Source organism: Anopheles gambiae, chromosome 2 (assembly GCF_943734735.2).
Source record: "Anopheles gambiae chromosome 2, idAnoGambNW_F1_1, whole genome shotgun sequence".
Classification (NCBI taxonomy): domain Eukaryota; kingdom Metazoa; phylum Arthropoda; class Insecta; order Diptera; family Culicidae; genus Anopheles; species Anopheles gambiae.
Genome location: NC_064601.1, coordinates 102,568,233 through 102,590,407, shown reverse-complemented (window position 1 = coordinate 102,590,407; position 22,175 = coordinate 102,568,233). Strand labels below are relative to the sequence as shown.

Below are 22,175 nucleotides of genomic sequence, written 5' to 3'. Positions count from 1 at the left end.
GCTGGAGAATGTCTGTTTTTGTACTAGGAACTGATACTGTGTGTTATCTAATTTGATCAGAGTCTTGAATAGTTAATACATTTGAAGCTATCTCCGCGAATTAAACACTAAGAGGCATGATCTTTGCATAAAAATTCAATCAAATTAATAGATTATGTCTAACATTACCGCTCGTGCCAACTGTAGTTTACTTATTTCTTGATAGTTGAGATTTAGTTTTATTTGTGTAAACTTTGGAATAAGGCTTTCCTATAATAGTCTTGGATCACTTCAAAAACTAACTAAACCTACTCAACCCTATGGCAAGTTTATTAGGGATCTTGAATCGAGCCTATGAATCTTAGAGCCAAACTAAACTCACAGAAAAAGAGCAGCACTTTTCATGAAATGGCAAAGAAAGTGTATTACACGAAGCAGCAATTTGCAATAAGAACAGTTCAACCAAAAAGTAAAACAATTTGTGAGATGTTTATGAGCAAAAAGAAGCGAAAACATCTGTGAAAGAAAACAGCACCAATCCACGCGGCACATTATGGCACGAAATTCATCAGCAACCAAGCCCACCGTTTGTGGGTATGCACAACTACGCGACACAAAGGAATTGATTCACAACAAGCAGCAAACCGTAGCCGTTGTTCCATCAATCCCCATTCGCACGTAGATACGCGCACACCAACCTAAACAGAGAGAATTGTAGCGCGTGTAGCTTCCACGTCCACCAGGTGCCAACATTTCCACGGTATAATATTTTCATCAGACACTTTCAATTCCACAGCCCGCAACCCGCACTCCGCAACTGGAATGTGTCCTCCACAAGTATCGTACAATCTTGCTGCGTCTAGCTTGAGCTCGGTGAAAATACGACCAGTTTCGGAAAATTACTTACTCTGCTCGCTGTATGCCGTACGAATTGTGTTGTGTTTCGGCGTTTGCTGTGGTTTGATTCATGCCGGCCACTGCGAGCGACAATACGCACGCAACAAGACCGTGTCGCGCTTGTGAGTCAGTGCCGAATTTAAAGCCATCTTGAGCTCATTTTCCATTTCCGTTTTCACACACACACACACACACACACACACACACACACACACACACACACACACACACACAGCGTAAAGGTAATTGCTGCGTACAGTAGGATGGCGCTTTTTTAAGGTCCGTGCGGCAAAACAATCCATCGCTCACAACAACGAGGATAGTTTCCCTCAGCCCCAGCGTCCGCTTTTCCGAGTGTGGGAAATTTGTCTATAAATTCAAACTGTTTTTGAAACCTTCCCTTTTTGGCCTCATGCCTCTCCGATCTCTCCAGTGGCTAAATAACCGACCGACAACTGAGACCAGCAGCTCGTGCGCTTTTTTTCCAGAGCGCCCGGCGCGAGACGAGCTTTTCGCTTCACTTTCGGATGGATAATTTCGTTCCTCTCTGTCCCCCGGTGCGGATCGACATGCTGTTGCTGCAAACCAGCTTATCCGTTGGTAAACGTATGCTGAACGTAGCAGAAATAGCTTCTCGTTGTTGCACGCGTTTGCGCGACGGGAGGGTTTGCTGCAGCAAGTTGGTGGTATTTAAATCTGTTTTCTGTTCACCAACCCTCCTCTCCCCTTTTATTGGCTGCTGTTGTTGTTGTTGTTGTGCCGCTGGGAAGTTCCTCGGGAGTGCGGAATGTGGGTACGAGACTCATCCTCACCGCTTCAAACCGGTGCTTCATGCAAAATATTCGCTAATTTGAGCGTAAGCGTTTGGGGCACGAGCAACGAAACGGAATGGCACGGAGCGAGCGTCGGTGACGGTGTATTCCGTCCTTATCTCACGTTTTCAATTTTCGAAAAATGCCTCAAAAAGCGTGGTGGAGGGGAAAAATTACATTCGCCACTATTTGGCGGTGAGAAACGGGAGTTTTGCCCCCGCGCCGTGGTGGTTTGCTTCTGGGAACGAACGAGCAAAAGTGATTAACATTGTGTTGTTGTGAAAGTTTTTCCCTTTTGCTGTGCTGTTGTGGGACGACGATGATGGGGACGAGCGCCAAAGTCCACCCACATCAAATTGTACATATTGCTGTGAAATGGGGGCGAGTGGCGCGGCAAAAGCGTCTATGAATAGACGAGCATGAATGAAATTCGAGTTGCCGAGGATCTGGTGGAATGCGGTGCCGAATGGTATCTAATTTAAATGGTACAGATTTTTGTATTTTTTTAAACTAAATACAATAGCGATGGAAACCGGCGGGTAGAAATTCATCCGAGCGCAACAACCCACTCTTGGGGTGGTGTGTGCTGGAGCCACAACTAGAGCTATCTCCATCTCCCCTCCGGGAAAGGAACAAGCTGCCCCGTAAAGCATCCCGGTCGGTCGGTCGGTCGGTTGGTTGATTAATTAGGTGCCGGGTTTTGTTTCGGTCGACAGGGAATCTAAGGGAGATCCCATTGCCATTTTTCCCGTTTTTTTCCTCGTTTTGTAGGCCATCGCAAAGCAGATTTTTCATCATTTGGGACGAGCACAGAGAAAGCATTGCAGCAACAAAAAGGGGGAAAACAACTTTTCCCCCCGCAATTTTAAGGAAGGGAAAGCTCGATCGACAGCACAGTGGCGGTGGTTCGTGGTACACGACTCGGCAGCCACCGCCGTTACGTTGAAGTTTAATTAGAAGAGTGAGTTTTCCCAGCTTTTGAGCCACCAGCTTTTTGTTGCTGTTGTCGGTTGTCTTTTATCCTATCACCGAGTTGGAAGGGGGTGTTGGGCTTTTGAAAAAAGTGCTGTAAATTGGTGAAGGATTAAAATACATTTGCGCTCGCATTAATGTGGGCAACATGGTTGGCTTACTATCCGTTGGCATTTGCGAGGGTGCGGTGCGCTTCGGGTAAGCGGTTATTGATACTGCTGCTGCGGTGCGATGTGTGGGCAGCTCTGTGTTAATCTAGTTAATTTTCACAATTTAACTGTGGTTTGATGCTCCCAGTGTGTGTGTGAGCTGCCGTGAACGTAGAATGCGGTAGAGATAGGGACAATAATTGCCAAATTAAATTAAATGGTTCACAATTGGAGTTGAATGAATTTCGTAAATAATATTAAGCGAATGGGACTGTTTGGGGTAGGCGGTGTAAAGGATTATTTTTGGTAATTTTCTCGTGCTTCCCTCTGTACATTTTGTAATCAAATTTCGATTGAAAAAATCCGACAAATAATCCATGCCTATAGTTGAAATAAAACCATACCTTGTCTGCTGGCGTGTTAAAATTGCTGTCCTAGCCCTGTCCCCTTTCTAAACCAGTCGAAAACATTCCTTCACTACCCACTTTGGTGCGTAAATTAATGACATTTCAGTTCGCCGACAGCACATTTAGTTCATTTAATTCTGCTGCAAGCATTCTGGCACGCTGGCATTCGATTGATTAACAGAATGCCAATGTAGGCGTTATTTACGAGCAAGTAGCAGAGAGTATTGAACTCACACACACACACACACACACACACACACACACAATGGGGGTGGGTTTTGGCGATGGTTCGCTTGACATTTTTCACCCCGGGAAGGAATGTAATTGTACTACGGGCCTCCGAAAACGAACGAATGTTTTACTTGAGAGACGATTTTAAAACATTGGCTGCTCGTATTTTATGCCCTGCATGCTGGAGGAAGGCAATTTTTACGGGGTGTGGTGGTGCTAAATTTGCAACGCACCCACACAACAGCACAGCAGCGTTTAGGTTTCGATCAAAATTGAGAGGAAAAGAGAGAGAGAGAGAGAGAAAAAAAACAAGACACAGAACGAACTGAAGTCGAGTGGGAGGTACTTGATTTGCGGCATTAAGCTATGAAGTGCTGTTGAAATTTAGCACCGAGCGAGCTTTCAAGACGAGCGAGGGAAGGATGCCGGAAACGGACGGCCAGCACCATAAGGCATAGAAAAAAGCAAGCAGCGTTTCAAAATAAACGACTCAGCCCGTGGGTTAGCACCGCACGAAACGGCAAAGGCGGTGGCGGCTGGCCCTTTGGCCGGCTGTACGGATTTTATTTGATTTACGTGATTTAGCGTCCAGCCGGGAGATTCCGACCGGGGGCCGACCAAGTGGTAGCTTCACGGGGATTTCGATGCTCGATGTGATTGCATTAGAAGTTTCGGAGCGGATTTTGGAGCAGATCCAACCGAATTCGCACGCCCCACGCCACAACACACACACACACACACACACACACAAAAGGGCGATGGTGGTGGTGGTGCGAAAAGTGCGAAGAAACATTTCTTAAACGTGTTTTTTTTTCTTTGGGAAGCCAGGAAAGAAAGGCAAACCTGAGCACACTTACCTCGACGAAAGGAACGCTCTAAACGTTCCCAGGAGACCGGCACGGCGCGCTTGTCGATAGCACGCGAAGTCCGCCCCACGGATGCCCTGCATGTCGCCCGAGTACGGTTCGTTAAGTGCTGCCATCCGTAACTGTAGTGGGAAAGGGCGAAAAAAAAAAGAATGTATTAGCAAAAAATCCGTTCATAAGTACACAAAGTTGCCGCGGCAGGAACCGGTCCCGAAAATTAAGTCACAGAACGCACAGATTGCAACGCAGCGAATAGTTGTAGACAAATAAAGCGTAAAAAGCATCATTTTCGTGAGTCCTGCATGGGGGATGGAATTTGCCTTAGGCCGTAGGCTCGCTAGCTTAAGCTATTTCGCAAGAAACAGAAGAAGGTAGGAAGTGAAAACAAGTCGCACAGGCATCTTTAAATGGGAGTCACACGCTACAATTGAGGGTAGAGAAAGTGCGAGCGTGAAATGGTAGGAATGCAAATAAAAGCAAATGGAATTTCCTATGAAACGAGTGCGAAAGAAAAGCGAACTGGAGTGATTTTCTGACCCAAGCGTTTTGCCTCACACTTCGAGACTCGGTTTCAGAGAGGTTTCGAAGAAATAATCAAATTATCATAAAAATAAAGATTTTAAAACGAACGCCCGGCGACAGGGCGTAGATGACGCAAAGCAGGGCAAAGCGGTCGAAAGCAAATAGTGAATCCCATTTGCCTATTCCGAGAAATTTGAAGCTCCCACAGTCCCTCTCATTGGGCGCACAGTTCCGGATGGGTAAGAGCAATCAGCATTTGGCCAATCCAATCGATTCTGACGCTTGCTGGTTCATCATAATGATGGCCATCACTTTGGTCATCACTTTAGCCCATCACGCGAGACTAAAAGAAGAGGTGGAGATGTTTGTTATAGCTCGATCGATCCGGTTCGTCAGCAACTTTGGTTGATTTCGACGCTGAACAGGAGCAAAACGTGTTTGGAGTTTGTGTTGCAGCAGGCGGGTCGATTCGGCGAACGAAGAATGGAATAATAATTTAATTGTAGCAAATCGTTAGCGTGCAGCAGTCGGGTGGCAAACTTTGAGGGAAAAAAGACAAAAGCTACAAAAATTCCAGGTAGAGAGCCGTATTGATTGAACCCGCATCACTATAGGATGGAATAGGGGACTTTTCCCTGTTTGCCTATTCTACCGACCAAATTAAAGCAAATTAGATGTTTGGTTGGCGTAAAGCATGTTTAGTAAGCCGAGGCAAATAAAAAGATAAAAAAGCTAGCATCGTTCAGTGTAGTAAACTTTTTGAAAACCGTTTATCACCGTTTGAGTCATGTTATTTTTTTTTTAAATATTTAAAACATTTTCCTTTTCACAAGACACCATGCGCCTCCATGCGTAGAAAATGTTGAATAATTTGTTCGATTAATTTGTTTTTTTATTTTTATTTTTCGAATGGTTCAATCAATATTTCAAACTATGTGTAAGCGATGTTTTACGATCAAATAAAAACAATGGAACACTTAATTCCACCTACTCTACTCGAAGTACGCACCATCAAGTGGTTTAATTAAAACCGATTGAAAATTGCATCGTGTTTGCACGAGAAAAGGTGGTTACGGTCCAGCGAAAAGTTTGCTTTTTGCTTGCGACGCTTGCCTGAATCGCTGGTGAATTGTTGATGTTCAATAATACATCAAGCACAACCAGAAGAGGGACGCCCCATCTCTCCCACTCGCTTTTCGGCAATACATTTTTCTGCAAGTACATTTGAATGAAATGAAATGCGTAAACGTAATTACAGTAATCGATGAACGCATTATTTCACGTACTCATCCACAGACACAAACACACGCACACACATTGTTGATCGCGCTTAAACGATGCATCGTGCGGTAATCATCATTTTTTGGAGGGCAGCAGAGAAGAAGGTAATCATCAGCGTGCGCCCTGCGTTCGCGATTGGCTGTTTGCAGTCGTGGGTGAGAAAATAAATCATCACTTAATCGCCTATCATCAGCAACAGCATTCAGGCAACGTGCACACTCCCACAAGCCGTACCGTGTTGCGAGAAGAAGATGCTCTAAGAGTACCAGACAAACAGGGGGAAAAAGTAAAAAAAAAACCCACACTTACCAGCACATCGAGCACAGGCGGTACACCCGAAATACGGTACACGATTTCGGTTATAAAATTACGATTATTATCATAAATTACGATCGTAATAAATGTTGCCGTGCGGCAGAAGGACCACTCGAAACGAACTTCTCTGCCCAACCACGCAGAGAAATGCCATTCTTTCCTGCTTCGATATCATTTCCACCGAAACCAGGGAAGAAACCGAGCACGCTTCCGAATCCCGAATGCCCTGGAACAGCACACCGGCAGATGATCTTTGCTCTCCCGCCCCCCCCAGTACTGATTGTCTTTCTCTGCTGTGGTGGAAGAAGGTGTAGTAGGCTACGCTTTCACCACAAGCGAGGGCGCGCAGGAGAGATGTTTGCAATCAACAGAAATCGCAAGCCAGCGTGTACGGAACAGGAAATGGCAGTGCAATGACGCACAAGCAGTGAGGGAAAATGAAACGAAACGAAACGAAATGGTTCTACTATCCCCCGAGGGGGAGGGGTCAGCATTAGCTTCCGGGCTGGGGGGAATTGTTCGCGTTGAGTTTTTGTTCAGCTCTGAGCGTGTTTTTATACATCCTCTTAATCCACCCCATTGGCTCGGAGGAGGGGAAAGGTTTTGAGCACGAGCAACGGATTTATCGACTTAATGTGAAATTATAGAGCAAAACCACTCCACTTTTATAATAATCCCGGGCACATTGCCAGCAGTTGAGATTTATTTTTTAAGCTAATTTAAGTGCGCAGCATTCTTGCAGCCATCGTTGCCCGCGGCTGCTCCACACCACGCTTCGGACGCAAGGTTGAGATGCAGTTTTGCTGCGATGGAGTAGCCTGGTCGTTCGTGCAGCAAGTTGGGTCCGGCTCGAACGCTTCGCGTTGTATATTTCATTAAATATTTGTGCAAAAGTTCATCGAAGCGTAAGGAATGTTTTGCACGAGCGGGCAGCCAGCGCACCCAGCGCCCAGCAAAAGTGGCTAACTTATTGGTGGTGGTGCGGTGTTTTTGCCAAGCAACAGAATGGCGTCGTCCTGTACATCATACAAGCTGAGCGCGCGCGGAGGAGGGCCCAGTACCGGGCAAACTAATCAAACAGAAAGCGAACGGCAATAATCACGACTCCCCTTGGATAGAGGGGGCGGCATAATGCTATTATTCGGCTGGTAGCCATTGCGCGATTGCTCGGAATGAAGCTAAGCGTCGCGCTCTCGGGACGACGAATGGAGACGCCTGGTCGTTCATCGTCGCTGGTAAGAGGGCTGGGTGAGATAAAACACATCAAACATTGCAGAGGGGAGGAGAAAAAAAAGCAGGAAGCAAAACAAGGCATGCTTGAATAAATAAAGCAAGCTCGACAAGGAAAGGAACGCAGATCTATTGCGCCGAGAAGATGTATTCATCCAGCAAAACCAAAAAAAAAAGGCGAAGTGAAACCCGCGGCACCGGCAAATCGACAAGTAATCGGTGGCAAGTCAAAAAGGAAAACAATGAACCCCACCCCGCTATAGAAGGCAAATCCAGCGAAAAGCAAACGAAAGAAAAACAAAGCGAGCAATGGAGGGAAATAATATTGCCGTGAACAGCCACTCGGGCACTCGGGTCGGGCTGCTGGTCGAAAGCTGGAACAAACAATAGGAAGAGCATACAGGCTGGCGGATAAAGGCACGCAAAACCTTCAACCCGGGGAAACAACGCACACACACATACACAAGAGCGGACAGAATCATTTGGGAAAATATTTACCGACTCATACTCCGGCGTGGCGGTAAACTGTGCCACGAATGGCATCCGTTGACAGCGGGCACGATACAAAGGGAAAGGGGGACGACGCCAAGATGATGGTGAATGGTGATGATGTTGTTTTGCCACCCGCGCCCACCCAGCACGTTGAAGGGTTTTAGTTGCCATCGTACAACACATTTAGTGCAGTTAGTTTGTTATTATGTTAGGGGTTAGATGACGTTGAAGTGATCGTTGTTTTATTTGCGTGTCGTTGCGTTTATTAGCGAGTCGTTCGTTAGTGGCGTTCGTCGTTCCGGGGTATGGAGTATTTGGTACCCAGTTGTGTTAGTAGTAGAAGCGCAGCACCGGTGCACCAGACCAGATGAAATAGACGAAAGGAAAAGGAAAGAGAAAAGTAAAATGGATTAGTTTAAAAATGTATTCGATACCGTGTGCACGAAACCGTTCTGCTGGATTCCGCGGAAATGGTTTTACGTTTTTCAGGTCAGCTGATGTTTGACTTTGATTGTGATTGTAAAAGTGTACGCTACTACTACTATTCCGTTTGCCCTGGCCGCTTACAGAAAGAAAAGGAAGGATTCCGTGGAATTGGATCATCTTCCGCCTTCGTTCGGGAGAGTGTGGTACCAGCCATAGAAAGGGGGAAGCCATGCTACCGAGTTTACTTGTGTTTATGTGTTTAGAAATCGTACCACCGGCAGCATAAATGTACGAGCCAGAAATATGAAAATATTATCCCAGCTTATCCGCATCGGTACAATCGGTAGAAGGGAGATAAGCAGTGGGGAGGCAGTGCACACAGTTACACAGTTTGAAGGATGTCTCCTGGTCACGAGCGCCGTGCGGAAAAAGGGAAAGGAAACAGCAGCTCGGCAACCAACCCCACTGTAGATATAACGGTAAGCTTTCAGCGAGCACACGAAAGGGCACTCCAAAAATGAAAGAATAGGGAATGTGATTTTTATTTACAAACTGCTCAGCACGGGAAAAGCTTAATGGTACCGTTGAGCGCCTTTGCACAACACAGTGTGTGTGCGCGAAAGAGCGCACTAGGGCAGGTTTGTTTGTTCCTTGTCTTCTTTTGCAGTCCGGTTTACTGTCAGGGGTGAGCAAACAGATCCAATAGTTTATTTTGGGTCAAGTGTTTACTGCTCGGAAGTTTGAGCTTGATTTTGATTTAGCCGTTTAAATTATGCTGTAATTGCATTAAAGGCCAGGGGACACTGTCCGTACTCGCTAGTGTAATTTCGATTTTCACAAGCACATCTGGCAGCGGCTGGTGGAAGCTTTTCTAGATCATCGAGGGAATGGTCATGATGAGGCTTAAAATTAAGTAGTTTTTCCATCGTTTTTTGTCATGAAAACGGATGCAATGCGTGCAGGATATGTGCATCTACCTTTTACAAAACTTTTCTTGTCCAAATTAAGTAAAAAATATGGAAAAATAACATATTTTCTCAAGCGGCTCCAAATTGTTCAACACAATGCTTCGGTTAGCTGCCGCCAGATGCGCTAGTGAAAATCGAAATTACATTTGCGAGTACGATCAATGTAGCCCGGCAGTTAAAGCTCACAGTAAACATTGCGCAATTTTGTTCAGTTTAAACATAAAGGCCGGACTACATTGATCGTACTCGCAAATGTAATTTTCACTAGCGCACTGGTTGATTCAGCTTGTCTAACAATAATCTAATTGAAATCATACATTAAATTGAAAGTGTTAAAAATGCTTGCAACAACTTTTAAAAGTATCTTAATCCATCAAATCATGGTTACATTCTTTAAATCACGTGTACACTTCAACATGTTGTTCAACCCTGCACCCTTGCCTATATTCACCGTGACATAGATACCAGTCTACCATACTTCCGGTAGGAATGGGACAATTTCTAACCACCTCTATAATAGCATAAAACAAGACCTGACAATGAATAAATAAGGATAACAGCTAAAGAAAAAAAAAATCACCCCATTCTCCTACCATGCAATGTCAATTCGGGAACCGTTCGGGTGGGAGCGAACCGAGCGGATAATGAAGAGCCATTTTAAATTATAAATATTGGATTATTATTCCAGCTAAAGTGGGGGGACATAAATTCCTGTGACAGCGATTGTATACAATAAATTTTCACGCTTTTCCCTAGGACGAAATAAAATGTTTATGTGTGAGTGTGTGTGTGTTTGGGGAAGAGCACAACGCTTTTGCTTCCCGAATGCAATGTTTTTTTCCTCTGTGTTTGTCACAGTGTATTCTATTTTGTTTTGTAAAATTGTTTTTCGGTTTTTTTGAAACGTGAAAAAAGTATTTTTCTGTGCACTTTCTTTTGCATTTGACGTGTACAAATGACCGCTTGAATGGGTGGGTTTTCTTGTGTTGAAAAGAATCGGTTGGGCAGAAACATTGCATAAATGTTATGAATAAAAATGGACAATGAGCAGCTTTATAACGCACACAGAACTTTTTTTGTTGTTGAATGGGAGCATTGTGGTGGAAGGTAGAATTGAAAACCACGGTATCAAGCTTGAATGATTGAGGACATAGATTTGGCTTTTGGGCGCAACTTCAACTCGTAACAACACTCTGCTTTGTATTTGTACTCTGCATTTTAGCGCAATAACTACATACACAATGGACGCAGTATTTCGTATAATTGCTTGTACCACGGAATAAAACAAAAAACTGAAGAGAAAGATGAAAAATATAGGGGATTTGTTTGAAAAATTAAAAACATTGAAAAATATAACGAAACCGAAACACTAGCCAAAAATTCCACAAATCATTGGCTATAGCTGTAATATTTTGATCCTATTATGCTCGATGAAGACCATGGCCGGCAACAACATTCCGAAACCAAAGCCTTAACAAAACAACGCTAATCTTCTTCTGTTTTAGGCTGGGTCAAGTACGGCTTCAGGCCTATAATTAACCTCACGTCCTTTGCATTCCAGAACATCCAAACCAAATCTTTAGTTTTCACATCCACTCACGTCATAGCTAAATGCATCGAGCATGTTTTGGTGAGGTCAATATAGCAAAAGAAGCTTCTAAAAATAGCTGAAACATATGTTAATATTTAATCTAGTTTAACATTGAGTGTGTGTTATGGAGAGGGGAAAAAGTTATCATAAATTTTCTTCAATACATTAAAGTAGTTGTTATGAATTATTCGTACAATAGTTAGTAGAACAATCTATTGCAATTAGTACGCAATTAGCACGCTTAACGAACCGTAGTCGTAGTCGCAAAGCAATTTGCGTAAAAGTTTGCTGAAAAACATAGGAAATACGAAATGGAAATCGAACTTACCACCGAGCCGTCGCCGGGCTGCGGGAGATTGTGGATCAGGTTCGACGCCTGCAGGTCGGCACGCTGCGGCGGAACGATCGTGGTGGTGGGCGGCGGTACCGTTGCAATCGGCACGAGCGTTCCAAGCTGCAAATGAACCAAAGGAAAACGTTGTTTATCAATAATGCTGGCCGAAAAGGCAAACAACCATATTCAGGATCGTTACGACCGGGTCAATCAACTGGCGCTGAACTGTGGATGGTTAGCCGTAAGTAAGTGCAGGTGGACAGAGGTCAGACAAACAAACAAGCACGAAAAGTGAAGTGAAAAGTATGGTGAGGACTGGGGCGAGGGGATTCGTGGAGGATGAAAACTTTATGGCGTAAATTGCGAGCGTCTGGTCGGGAGAAGTGGAATCGCAACGCAACGGTGCGAAATGGAATCAAAACAGTTTATTTATTTATGTAAAATATTTATCGATACCCGTAAAGCCATTCCCTGCCCTCCCCGGGGTCAAAGGTCGCACGGGCAGGGCACATGATTAGGCGAATGTTGAGTGCATTGATGCTCGCCAAGTTGGGTTGCTGGGCTAGTTGGGTCTGAAATCTTTGTGCCGCCTTACGGAAGCCGGACAACTGTCGTGACTAATATGGTTTTCGTGTTACTTACAGGCGCATGAATTATTCAACCGTGCCCGATGGTCAAGAACAGTTGGCGTGTTTGTTGTTGCGGTCAAAGTTTGACTTTTAATGTTTGTTTTGTACGTATACGCAAATCGCAGCATCAACGCATTGAGATGTAATATTGTTGAGCATGTATTAGGTAAGTAACGAAGTGTAAGTATGAACACACAATCTTGTAGGTTCATGTTATGCACACTTTCTTGAAAGCGTTTCAAATGTTAAAATTAAAAAATGAAAAAAAAATTATTAATTTATTTATAAATATTCAATTAATTGCCCTTTTCATTCATCTTGATTCAAGTTTTAAAGATAGGTGCTACTGATTAAACATTGGATGCATTCATCATGGTTATGGCTAGTTTAATGAGAGCTTGATTATGTAAAAGTGGAAAGCAAGAAATCGTGAATAACTGAGTACGGAAATACGGAAGCATTAATAAAATAAAGCACACAAATAAAATGTCGTGGGTAAGTCAAAACCACCGCTTCTGCACCATACCAAAGCGTGCTTTATCATTATCTTTGTGTTGCTCTTTTTATCGCATTTCTATGCATATATTGTGCGAAATGAGGAATCCTTTTATTTTTGCCTCGGGGAAAGTTGGAAAATGCATGGTCCCGTGGTTGTACGATGCGAACAATTGCTTCTTTTGTTACATCGACCACCCGGTTGCACGTGCAATCACTGTTCGTCTGCGAAACGAAACCCCGATCGTGCACAAATTGGAGGTTTATGATTTTCTTGTCAGCGTGCAATTCTCTGCACAAAAGAAAGGAAATGAAAAAAAAAACACCATAACAGGACTTATTTGCTGTTGCCCAAAGCACTCATAGTGCTGCAGCAGCTTGCCGGTTCTAGCGCACATTTAAAAAAGAGGATCATATTTTAAAACCCACCCCTGGTTTTTTGTTGTATTGCCCCGAAGCTATAGACCACGGTTCAATGGAGAAGCATAATGCTGCCGTCCAACTGTCCAGAGGAGAAAGCTGGACAGGAAAGGGAGTACGCGGTGAGGCAGCGCGGAGATATATGTCGTGCAGCGCGCTGTGAATGCACGAATGCGCTGCGCTTCGTGATCTTTCATCCGCGAGCATGGCTAATCTTCTGTCCGTAACGTGTACAGTGTGCTTGTTTAATGTGTTGGAACACGAACGGAAAGACTATTAATTAAAGCTTCTCTCGGACCAGTGCCGGCGTGGAATAGCGAGCGAACAATCAGTAAGAGCGGACGGAGCACGGTGACAGTGCATAGCAAATGTGGCTTTCATCTTTTTTGACAAAACTGGAGGGAAGCTGCCTTGTTTGGAAGCTCCTTTCAGTGCTGTGCCGTTTTGACCATACCATTGCAACAGCCAGCAAATTGGGGGCTTTGTGTTGAACGCATTGAGGTATTAGTACATCTTGTTAAAGAATATTACATACAGCAGCCCGCCGTCGGCAGCATCTGAAAGATCACTCAGCATACAGTGAACTACTAAAACTGACTAATATTTCCTTTGAAAAATTAAAGCAATGGTTTAATGACGATGCACAACAGCGCATAGTGGTTCAACAAATGGGTGAAATATACACAAATCAATTTAATTAAATTTCCAAAAAATCGGTAAAGCTATCAAATGCACTTCACTGCACTGCTGCCCTGAAGACCCTCTCCTCTTTAGGGCTCATATTTCATTTTTAACTTGTGGTCAATGTGTTACGATTTTTTTCCTCGTTGTTGTTGCAACCGCTTCGCTCAACTTGTGTGAGTGTGCCCTGCTTTTGAAGTGGAGAGTTGTTCAGGAATTGGTTTTTTGTTTTGTTAGTTCGAGTATTTTCCTCGTTTGTATCGATGACTGGCCGCGTGTCCGTTCGATGCTTTTGTAATTGATTTACGCACTATATTCATGTCAATCTCTGACGCCTACCGGGGCACAGTACAGGAAGTGCTATACCCGGGTGCGCGCTAGCTGCGCGTCCGGTTGCATTATTATTATTTTTTTGTTCTGCTTTTTGTTAATGCTTTGTCAGATTTATTTTCAACCGTTCACTCTCACCTGCTTTCCCTGCAAGAGCTCCAAGCTTGTAGGGGAGAGGGTTTGAAAATTATTCACTTGACGGTGTTACGGGTTTTGCACACACACTTTGACTCGTATCCGTTATGGTGGCTTTGTGCTTGCAGCTGCCACATAGGACCAGCGGTAGGGTGCTACAAGGGCAGATGGACGAGTTTGAAGGATGAGCTTTTATTTTATTTTATAAAAAAAAGCCACCCCGGGAAAAAACTGCTTCCCGTCCTGCTGTTAGCTGATGGAAATAAAAGCGAATTTAATTATGCTTCACATTCCAGTAGGTGTGTACACAAATTATGCACACTGTATACACATTTGCACATCCCATCGACACGCTAATGAAATGAAGAGCAGCAAAACGGTCAGATAGCAAGAAAAAAAAAAATTCCGCAGCAGCTGCGGAAGAGCTGTGGTGACCTTTTTTCCGAGAGTCATTAAACACCACTGATTGCTCTCTATTCCGCGTGCGCTTCCCGTTTGGTTATTTTAAAACAAATTTAAACTCGAATTAACTGTTTAGATCGATGTGAGCGGGTGTGTTTTTACTGTTTTTTTTTTTTAATTCAGCTGGCTACATTGTATCTCCTGCGGTAATGCAGCCGTAGTGCCGATGGTAGTGGTTAATGTATTGAAAGCGGATACGCGAAACGGGGTTTATCAATTAAACACTCACAGCACGGTTCTGAGTGTCCGATTGACAGGTGCAGCTCATTATAGAGGCAGCGTGCATTGATGTGGTTGAATTTGAGGCTAGCCAGTGCCATCGGTGAGAACGTTAGGGGAAAAAAGAGGAAAATACAGGTTTTTTTTACCACAACCAGAGTTAGCAACAAAAAAAAGATCCTTTTTAGTGTTACATTGTGTATTGAGAGGGTGGTCAATTCTACATAGTGGCAGTTTATTGGGCACGTGTATTAATTGAATCGATCGATGGGTACTCATAAACATAAAAATTATCTTTATTTGTTTAGACAATATGACAGCTTTAAAACGGTACACAATGATTGCATTGTTCTGATAGGGTATGCTATTTTAAATGCTTTTTTTGCAATTTTATAAATTGAACCAACTACAGGCAAAATTATTTAGAAAATAAGGCAAACATCGCTGACAAAGTGTGGCGACAGAATTAAATGAATTGAAATATAATCGTCGAAGCAACATTAAAATCCCACTCAACCCTGTATCAAGTGCACGTCGATTTATCGTTAATTTATATTTTACCAGAAAAGGAAAAATATTAAAGCAAAAACATCTTAGGCTTGCTTGACGTGTGATTTTGTATATTTCTCTAAAACCATGCTATTTATGTGAAAATGCTAGTTAGATAAATGGTACCATGTGTAAAATTGTAGAAAATAGCCTTTTACATTTTCCGGTAAAATCTCTATCCCAAACTGCAAATCCCTTTGCAGCGTGAAGATAGTGCCCGAAAAGCTTATTTCAGTTGTATTCCCTTTTCTGACGCTCGCATCCTAAAGCATTAGCAGATTATGGCAACCGTAAACCGTTCTTCAAATGAATCATCCAACGACAATCCATCCCCATTCGTCGATTATGGAGCATACATCGTCCCCGCATCCTCCTTCAATGGACAGTGGCCGTATAATCAGTGTAATTTGTACCACATAACACACACGTGTACTTACAACAGTGGTCCACGTGGAGAGGAAAGAAAGTGTTGCAACAGCACGATAGTATCTCCCTGTGACAAAATCGAGAGAAAGAAGATGCTTTTCTGCGTTGAGCAGAAGAGCAGAGAGTGTGTGTGTGTGTGTGCTGGATTCGGTCATTAGGATGAGGCTCGTAAGACATGGAATTACGATCAGCCCTTGGTTGGTTGGCTTGGTTGGTGAGAGACCGGCGCGAAAGGACAATTGATTTCGGGGTTTGTTAAGAAGACGCAACAGCCGGCACAAGGGGAAGTAGTGACGGTACCGGGACAAAGTACACATTATTTGGCGTTGAGTGATGGAAGCAGTGCGGGAATTGTTGGAATTTTGCTCACATACACAGGATCGTAGGGGCAGTGTACAACCAAAAAGAACAGAAAAAGGAAATCGTATACTTACTGCAATGTACTGCCAGCCCTTGTTCACTCGTACCAGAAGTGCTTCCTCGTCAATTATGTAAGCGAGCGTACCGACGGGAGTCGTGGAAGACATCTGTGTGAAATAAATTGGAAGGCAAATGAGTATGAGAGGCTCCGTCGAGTGTGTGTATGTGTGCTTGTGTGGATGTTAGTGTGTTTTTTTACTGCTCCGAAGAGTATAATGCTGGAGGGAGCAAAAAAATAAAAATGAAAGCCCAAACTCGAACTCGGTACCGAAACTTTTTCCTTCAGGCCCCGGGACCGTAGTTGGCAATAACGACGTGGATAACCTAGAATTAAGTATGATGCAGGAGAGATTTTCTGTATCATCTTTTGCTGTCGCTTCATGCCGCACTTTCCGCGGCTTGCACACTCTGCCGTGTCGGGTTAGGGTCGGAGCACTACTACACTACGTGCGGGATACCCTCAATGGAGCAGCAACACAACGGTACAATGGTGGCCGCCAGATGCAGCGGGCCGAGCAAATGGTACCACCGACCTTTCTACTATGGCGGCGGCGACGGTGTGTCTTAGCGTTTATTATTCATGATAAGGTCTTATTTATTTCGGGGTCCTTTTTCGACGCTCGGTTGCAACTGCCTGAAACTGGGCCTGGGACGGGGGCTTACCAGCTGCTCATTTTCCCACGTAGTGAAACGAACCAATCCTAGCTGGTTAGGTCGTTGCGTGTATTGTCTGTGTGGCAAACAATGCGTTTAGGTCGTAGGTTTATCCTAACATGGTGGGGTTAGTTTTTTGGAAGGTTATCATGTGAAAATGTAACAGTACAGGGATGGAGGATGATAAAAAAAAAAACAAGTTCAAACATTTTTATGTCTTTTCGTACACGACAGAAGGAACAAAAATCGAAACGATGAACGAAACAAAAAACGGGCACAAGGTTTCGGTCGGTGCAGTGGCTATGCAGTGCGTGGTAAAGGGTAACAAATTTAGTCTAGACCACTGCCAGGAACTGACCTTTCGTAATGTCCTCGTTCAAGTCGGTAAGGGGTCAAAATGAGGGTGAATAAATTTCAGCGCTTCTTTCACTTACTTCTAGCCCGGTGGCCTTGGATGAAGAATGAATAAAGAAAAGGGCTGTCGAAGGGTTGATTTTGCACCGGCAGCTAAAAGAAATCGATTGAATGTCGTGCAGCATGCGCGCACACACAGTGCATCTTGCGTTGGTTTTTTTTTCTCGTGATGGTATTTAAATTAGGATCGATTTTGTTGTTGGGAAAGGTCGTTGAATAGTTAAAATTAATTTTTAATAAGTTTCCGACAAGGGTCTTTAGGTCTAATCAAGGCTTATTGTAAGGAGTAGCTCTCTCGGGAGTTGCAGCGAGCAGCGAGGATTGTGTTTCAGATTATGAAACATAAAATTAACCTTTCATAATATAGGAGCTAGATTACATCTGATGTTTCGCACATCAAGAAGAAGTTAAATCCATTTTCCACCAGATTCATTCCAACCAAGAATCCGCTAATAGTGCTCAGCAGTCATTTCGTTTGACCTAGAATACACAACGCAACCCCATCCGGTCATTCTACGAGGTACGAGTCCTTTGCCGGGTCTTGACGTTTGATAACCACTATAAAACGTGGCACATTTCAAGTCCGCTTGCCAAGTTGCCAATTGAACAGGACCTGGCTGGCACCAGCACCATCGCCATCGTTTCTGATGCTTGTGCGGACAAGTGCAAACAGACCACTCGTCTACTAGCAGGAGGGTCGAGATTAGCATCCTTCAGCGATAAAGCGATAAACCGGGGTGAGATGGGAGGGTAGTGTGGTAGCGCGAACGAGTACGTCGTTGGTCACGTCATTTGACTAAGGGGTGATGATATCGCTGCTGGGTTGCCTTCGAGCGTAAGCTGTACGCGTGATATGTAACCGTCGGTCCCGCCAGCCGTGTGTGTGTGTGTGTGTATGTGTGTTCGCGAGTGAATCGAGCGAAATGACATTGTTGATGTTGACGACGACGACGACGATGATGATGATGATGATGATGGCAGCTCATCAGCTCTATTTGCGTACCGACCGAGATTTAGAGCAGCAAGCAGGGAACGAGCGCGCGCGCGCGACTGCTGCTGCTGCATTTCGCATTTTGCTTTCGAGGGAATTGATTTCTTTTCGCCTTCTTTCGCTTAGAAATGAATCACAAAAAGGGTGGAATTTTTCTCCCCTAGAAAGGATGTTGGTTGGTTGCAGATCGCATCTTCCAAATGATTTGACATGATGATGCTTATTGGACGGGCGAGCACACGGGGGTTAGTGGGGTTGCGTCGTCTCTGATGGGCATAAATAATTGATGATCCGTTGCTACAATCCCCCGGGGTAGATGAGGGCTGCTGCCAACGAATGGGTCCATCGAGTTCTTTGCAATTCTTTCTTTGTGTGTTGTAGCTGTGTAGAAGTGTGTGTGTGTTTTGATCGCACAACCCTTACCTTTGACATCGTTTCTGCATTCTGGAAAGTAACTGCGCCGGGCACGATGCGTACGTTGGCCCCGTAGCTGTTCGGTATCTCGTCACTGTCGTGCAGCGGCCGTCCGGCCGGTCCCGGCGGTCCTGGCGGTCCCGGCGGTCCTGTAAGAATGGTTTGTTGGTTTACACCGTTGGAAAAAAGTGACAAATATGAAGAGAGAGAGAGAGAGAGAGAGAGAGAGAGAGAGAGAGAGAGAGAGAGAGAGAGCAAAACGACGCACACATCGCATTAGAGATTGATTACGGTAAGTGGAAAGGATAATTCTTCCTGCAAGTGCTACTATCGAAACGCATCGGCGCTGAGGGAAAAGCAAAAGATGAATGTGTGTCTGTGTGATGGTAGCTTTTGTTGACAGGCAAAGGAAGTGGAATTACAGGTTACGCTGGGTTACAGAGTGGCAAATGTGCAACATAAAACCTCAATTCGTGTGATTCGTCGTCGCGTGAAGCGATTTGGATATAATGTGAAGGCGAGGGCAAAATGACTGGTGCGCCCGTAAAACCTTGAGTTACAGTAGTGGAAAGCAAATGGAATGGATTAACGTTTCACAAAGCGTGCTGTACGAGCTGTATTTGCAGGTGCATGGAAATCCATTACGATAATGCAGCCGTCTTGGAGTGGGAAGGTTGAACGTTGAAGGGGTAGAAATAAGTTTATTGCACAGTAAAACCAAAACTGATAAAAGAGAATTATTGTGTCAAGGGTAATATAACGTCCTAGTTTTATGAAGGTATGAAAAAGCTTTTGCTCCTGATATTTCAAATGCAATGCGTGGATAATTAGATAAACTGGTTAAACTGCATAAATTGCTAAGAGCTTCATGTTAATTGAAATAAACCTTACATACAGAGCTTAATACAAACTATAGGAGGCATCCAAATATTTTTGGGGAAAAACGAAAATCTTGGGAAACTGTGTATATCATACAAGTAGGGAAAAGGCCAACATATTTCACTTATAATTTAGTAATTACATATAACACCTCGGCTTGGCCATCTATGACTGATTTGACTTCTAGTAGAATAGTTAGGCATGATAAGGCACATAATTACTGTAAATAATGTGGCATTTATACCTATTTATACCACTTATATCTTTTAACTCACAATTTACAGGTTAACAAAGGTACAATATTCATCGTCAAAACAAATCATACAGCTATGGATTTTATAAATCATGCTAATTTCAACCATAAGGCTCAAAATAAAGAGTAGACGAGCTCAAAAAGCACTTGTTTGAATCCTGTTCTTTCTAACATTTAGCTACTATTAATTATCCGCATAAGAACGAAAATGCAAATTATAAAAGCGTCAGAATTATCTGAAAATCCTACATTTACCTATGTTAAACCTCACATTGAATAGGCAAAGTTATTACTGGTATTACTTTACACGTTCGCCAGCGCTTCTTTAGGTACAAATCAAGATCAAATATAAAGAAACAGAAAGCGATAAAGCTCTCCGATATCCTAATTGCTTTAAAGAATTTTGACACCAATTCCCAAAATCACTCCATGTAACGAGGTAAGGTAAAGCGATAGGCAGAAATTTCCAGTAAATGATTTGCTTTGTAAATGTTCGGCATATGTTTCGATGAAAAAGAAAACGTTGTTTCACCACTTGCACAAACGCAAAATGGCTAAACAATCGGTTGACGCTGAGCTGGGAGCGCACAAATACCGTTCAATCATAATCGGTCTCATTTACAACGGGCGCAATGTTTATTATTTCTGTTTTAACTGCAGAACCTGTCAAACATTGAACGCTGAACATTGATTGCTTCACTGTAACCGCTCCAGAAAGACGTATCAATCGCTACCGCGTCGTTATGACGATAACAAAGCACGCAGACAAACGCGTGACAATAAGAAACGTGGGTGCATCGCCGGGCGTGAAACACGATACCGAGATGAGAGATGAAGATGAAAAGCAAACACCGAGAAAAAGATCATCATTCATCGCTGAACGAAGCGGTTTGCCGTGGGTGAATTGTTATTGTGTTGTGTGAGTGCAAGTAAGTGAGTGTGTGTCATAAAAATAGAAGGAAAGAAAAAAACAGAGGGAAGCCCCCCAATACCTATTACACCAAAAGGAAGCGAATGGAGTGACAAACCAAAACCAGAGAGAGAGGAAACACCAAACAAAAAAGGGAGTGGGGAAGTGGAAGTGGAACAAATCAATTTGCTTTGTCTTTGCTTTTTTTTTACCGAGCGTGCTGTCTTCGTAGTCCTTGTGGTGTTTGAGCTCTCGCAGTGCCTTCAGCTCGTCCAAACTGGACCGACCTCCTGAGTATGGCGGGCGGGCGGGTCGGCGGAAGGAAAGAAGTGGTGTGTGGTTTTTTAGAGACAAGAGATTAAGTGTGTTGAATGGAAGACCGTGCGCGCGTGCACGTGAGTGTTCCACAGGGTGGTTAATTATGGTGTCCGTCAAATGTTGATGTGTTTGTGTAAAACTTTTGAACTAGTGAAAGGACCTCAATAGCATAACGGTTTCTGTTGTGTGTGTGTGTGTTTATAGAGTGAAAGGTGTTCATCAGCAAACTTACCCGGACGACCGTAAAATCCATGCTGCGAATCGCTGTAGAAGGGACTGCGCGAATCCATCCCGGGCTCACCCTTCTCGCCGACGATGGACAGTCCGGGCGGGCCGGGCTGTCCGGGCGGTCCCGGTGGTCCCGGCGGGCCGGGCATGGGGATGTACTGTACGCCACCGTCACCGGAGGCAGCGGGCAGACCCGGCGGGCCCGGCAGTCCATCGCGTCCATTCATGCCACGTTCGCCTTTATCGCCTTTGAGCTGTCCAGAGGGAGAGTGAGAGAGCAGAAGGCAAGTGAGAATTAGAAAGTTTTTAATCCTTTCCAACACATGGCGTCACACACACATTAGTCCTGACTCGGCGCCTCCACATCTGTCAGTCAGGCTCCACTGCTCGGTTCCACATTTCACACAAGGGCACACCCGCGGAAAAGTTTGACATTGTTTATTCATTCCACTTGTGTTACTTTCCCCAGCTACGCTTCCCACCGCCACACCGTAGGTATGGTGTGTCTAGGTCGCCGAGGGGAACGGTTGTCAACTACAAATGAAGCAGTAGTACCAACTTCACCTTGTTCTACACTTTCTTGCTTCTCGTTTTGTTTGGTGACCTCGTAGCACACATGGACAGGGAGAGAACTGCAATAGAAGGTTAAGGTTGGGCTGCGCGGTTCGTACAAGTGGAAGCATCTTGAGAGCGAGTGTTCCTTTCGGAAAGGGGGGACACTAGGTTGACAAGGTTGACTGGGGACAGAGATTTGCTTCGTTAATTCTGCACAACAGACCTCGACTTGACTCTGAGTACCGGTGCAGCTGTGGTGTGGAAACACGGAATGCGCCAAGCAATTCCCGTGAGCTTTTGCGTCATTCCGGTGGAGTGTGA

The 22,175-nt window shown here is 44.3% G+C and overlaps 1 protein-coding gene across 19 annotated transcripts in view; it reads right to left on the bottom strand.

Annotated features, from left to right (window-relative positions):
• Positions 1–22,175, bottom strand: part of LOC1277113 (collagen alpha-1(XVIII) chain) — a 195,670-nt gene that overhangs the window by 15,560 nt on the left and 157,935 nt on the right. For 10 of the 19 annotated variants that reach the window (XM_061663395.1, XM_061663401.1, XM_061663406.1 and 7 more), the window contains 7 exons: positions 21,304–21,553; positions 20,966–21,043; positions 18,721–18,860; positions 16,253–16,345; positions 11,467–11,592; positions 8,160–8,186; positions 4,305–4,435 (listed from right to left, as the gene is read on the bottom strand). In XM_061663395.1, coding sequence (XP_061519379.1) covers positions 4,305–4,435; positions 8,160–8,186; positions 11,467–11,592; positions 16,253–16,345; positions 18,721–18,860; positions 20,966–21,043; positions 21,304–21,553 — 845 coding nt within the window. The remainder of the gene's footprint in view (positions 1–4,304; positions 4,436–8,159; positions 8,187–11,466; positions 11,593–16,252; positions 16,346–18,720; positions 18,861–20,965; positions 21,044–21,303; positions 21,554–22,175) is intronic. The other 9 variants (XM_061663404.1, XM_061663411.1, XM_061663405.1 and 6 more) reach the window with 3 other exon arrangements.